The 3,450-nt window shown below is 59.9% G+C and overlaps 1 protein-coding gene across 1 annotated transcript; it reads right to left on the reverse strand.

Moving 5' to 3' along the window:
• Positions 1 to 796: 796 nt before the first annotated feature.
• Gsx1 (GS homeobox 1) lies at positions 797 to 2,103 on the reverse strand. Its single transcript, XM_020176834.2, has 2 exons — positions 1,692 to 2,103; positions 797 to 1,249 (listed from the first exon to the last, which is right to left on the reverse strand). The coding sequence occupies exons 1-2, from the start codon at positions 2,101 to 2,103 to the stop codon at positions 864 to 866; spliced, it is 798 nt and encodes a 265-aa protein (XP_020032423.1). The 3' UTR covers positions 797 to 863.
• Positions 2,104 to 3,450: the final 1,347 nt, after the last annotated feature.

Raw genomic sequence — 3,450 nt, forward strand, 5'->3', positions numbered from 1 at the left:
TTGGAATCCAGAGACACAGACATTTCTAAGAAAAAAAAAGTTTATTTAAAATTTTGTACATAAATAAATAAATAAATATTTTCTGGTATTACAGAGACCTTACAATTACACAGCTAGGCCCGGGTGGGCCCGGGACCTGGGAGGCGGAGAGAGGTCACCTGCGGCAGGGAGATGGGAGGGAGGGATCTACGTTTTAGGGAATGCAGAGAATGTCGGAAACAAAGTGAATCGATATCCCCAATACCATACCATGGGAGACATTTCTCTCCGGAGACACGAGCTGTGGCGACTCGGACAGCAAGGCCTGATCAAGGGACAAATGGACCCACTGAAGGAAGAGAAGAGGAAAGTTCATAAATGTGTTGGAGGGGGTGAATAAACGACCACAGCGAAGAGTTTGGGAGGAAAAAAGACATTTAAAAAAAGGGAAGCAAACGGGCGTCCAAGCAGTGAAAGGCCCAGCTTGATGGTGGATGGAGGAGGTTAGAGGAAGCGAGGAAGCCTGACCTGCCCAAAGCAGGCGGGCGAGGAGGCGCTGGGCGCTGGCCTCCAGCCAGGCGCTGGGCCGGCGTGCATGCTTCTGGGGGCCGTGGTGCTGCACTGCCCAGGAGGACCCAAGCGCTGCAGGGTTCACAGCTTAGTGTTCACTTAGGACGCCGGCGAGCCCAGGGACCCGGATACCATCGTCAGGTCTCCGCTAAGCTTCAGCTCTGCCCAGAGCTGGGGGTCCCCCAGCAAAGCTGTACCAAATTCGTGCGAGGCAGTCGACTGGCACCGGGTACTTGGGAACCAGCGTTTCGTCCCAGGATCAGTCTTGGAGGTGCAGGGAGGTCTTGGGGCAGGCGGCCTAGGGAGACGCGCGCCTACGGAGTGACGGTGAGATCGCGGTCATCTTTCCCCGAGGAGGACGGAGACATAGGCAATTCATCATCATCCTCGGAACACTTGGCTGAAGAGAGCGAGGCGCACTTGCAGCCTTGCGGGGCGCCCCCGCCAGCACCCGCGCCGGTACCCCCGCCACTGCCGCGGTGGTTGCTACCCTTTCCCTCCTTCTTGTGTTTCACTCGGCGGTTCTGAAACCAGATCTTCACCTGTTTCTCGGACAGATTCAGATAGGTCGCGATCTCGATGCGGCGAAGGCGGGACAGGTACATATTGGAGGCGAACTCGCGCTCCAGCTCTAGCAGCTGCGTGCTGGTGAACGCCGTGCGCATTCTCTTGCTGCTGGGCAGCTGGTTCGAGGTGCTGTCTAGAGGGGATGGCGGTGCAGAGAGGGAAGTAATCAGACCCCTGTGCTGTGGGTCCAGTTCCCTACTGGGCGGCGGCTAGAATCCCGAGACCTTGGGCTCACACACCCCTTCGACCCAACACGATCCGCAACAGCGAGACCGCGGGCTCTTCCTTGCCAAGTTGCAAGCATTCCTTTATGGAGCGCCCTGAACCCCATTCCTCACGTCCTTCTGGACGCCCCCTGGAGGACTTGAATCTTCCGCCTTCACCCCTCCCCCCACGCCCCGGGCGACCTGCCCCAGCCCGCCATCCGCCCATCACCCCGAGCGCCCCCGTCAGGTGCCCTCCAGGACCCCGCCACTCCCAGAACGCCAAGGGTCTCTTCCCGCATTCGTGGTTCGCCAACCTGCTTTGGATCACCCCTGCCCTGTGCTTCTGCGCGACCGCCCGGGCCCGCTTACCCACGGAGATGCAGTGGAACTGCCTGGGGTCCGGCAGCGGATAGGAGGTCTGGTAGAGCGCGGCGGCAGCTGCGGCTGCGGCTGGGCCGTGAGCAACTCCGGGCGACACAGCGGACTGCTGGCGGCCCAGGGGAGCGTGGCAGTACTGCGAGCCGAAGGGCGGGAAGGACGCCTTAAGCAGAGGCAGCGCAGGCGGCCCGGGAGGCCCGTGCAGCTGCGAGGCGGTGACGCAGAGCGGACACACGCACAGCAGCCCGGCCTTGCGCGCGTGGCAGGCGCCGGGCGAGAGACCATGCAGCGCGTGCGGCGGAGGCACCGCGTAGGGGAAGAGCGGCGGCGGGCTACCCTCGGGCGCCTTCTTGTCGCCGGCCTCGCGCAGCACCAGGGAGTCCACTAGGAAGGAGCGCGGCATGGTCCTGGAGCGTGGCCGCCCCGCCGCCAGCCCGCCCCCTGCGCCCGCGGGACCTCCGGGTTCTCCACGCGCTTCCCCCCGCCGCGGCCGCCCGGAGCTGCCTCGGCCCGGGAGACTGAAGACTGCGCTGAGGCCGACGCTGTAGCCTTCGGCACTGCCGCCGCGGGCACCGCCCAAAGAGCGCGGGGTGCTGGCCAGCGCTAGTGGTGCTGAAAGGCGCCGACGGCGCCGCTTAAATAGGACTGTTGCCATGTGATGGACTACGCCGGGAGCGGCCGGGGCCTCTCAATAGGGTTTTTGTGCCTTTTCTCTTGGCATTCACTCTGCACGCTTCCTCATTATTTCACTTGTTAACTAAATGAACTGCATAATGTACTCTATTCTTGTCAACCCCACCCACGCCGTAACAGGCGCCCTCGCCCCCTCCTCTTCCTTTTCGGGTTTATTTTCTCATTCGCCCGCGATTTAATATTCTTTTCTTTCTCTTTATTCCTTACTCCCCTTTGGCTTTGCATTGGCGATCAGCCCATTTAGCTTATTGATTTTGCACCCCCGCTGCCTGTCTTCCACAGATCCCCATGGGCGCACCCTCCCCCATCTCCTCTGCCCACTGGTGCCCTTCTTTCTGCTATCTCTTCCTGTGCCCCCCAAAGTATGCTGCTTCCACTCAGTTCTCTCAGTGCAACTCTACATCTCGCGAGCGTCCTCGCAGCTGGTCTCAGATTTCCACCTGTGGAATCCCTACTCGCGCTGTGTCGGAAGCAGTAGAACCGAGGTTCCAGCGTTGGGGAGGCGCCACTAGGGAGGGAGAAGAAGGGCTTACTATTCCTCACCGAGCATTATTCCCAACGCTGGCCCTCTGTTTTCTCTGAGTTTCTCTAATGATCTTAACTTTGGCGCTGGCTACAACGCCCAGTCTTTGTTCGTAGATCCTGGCCAACCATCCCTTGCCTTCAGACAACAGGGCGTGGATGTAAAGAAAAAGAAAGAGGATGTGGACACTCTCCGAGAGGCATGGACAGACAGGGAATGGTGAATGAAAGCCTCGATCGTGCACATCGAGATCTCACTCTTCATCAAACGTGGCGACTGCGGAGTTCTCTGCCCAAGTAGATTTTGCGCGCGCCCTCTCCTCCCTCCCACCCACTAAACCCGGGGGTGATCTTGGAAACCATTGCCTTCCCACGGTTAGGATCCAAAGGAAGGGTAGTTGACTTTCCAGTTTCGGCTGAACTGCCTTCGCCCTTCCCGGCTGGGTTACCCTCTCCAGACCCAGCTCCTTCCTCGCGCCCCGCACTCTCTTCATTCTAGCCACACAATGGTTAAACAACTTCAAAAGCTCGGCGC

Source organism: Castor canadensis, chromosome 10, assembly GCF_047511655.1.
Source record: "Castor canadensis chromosome 10, mCasCan1.hap1v2, whole genome shotgun sequence".
Taxonomy (NCBI): domain Eukaryota; kingdom Metazoa; phylum Chordata; class Mammalia; order Rodentia; family Castoridae; genus Castor; species Castor canadensis.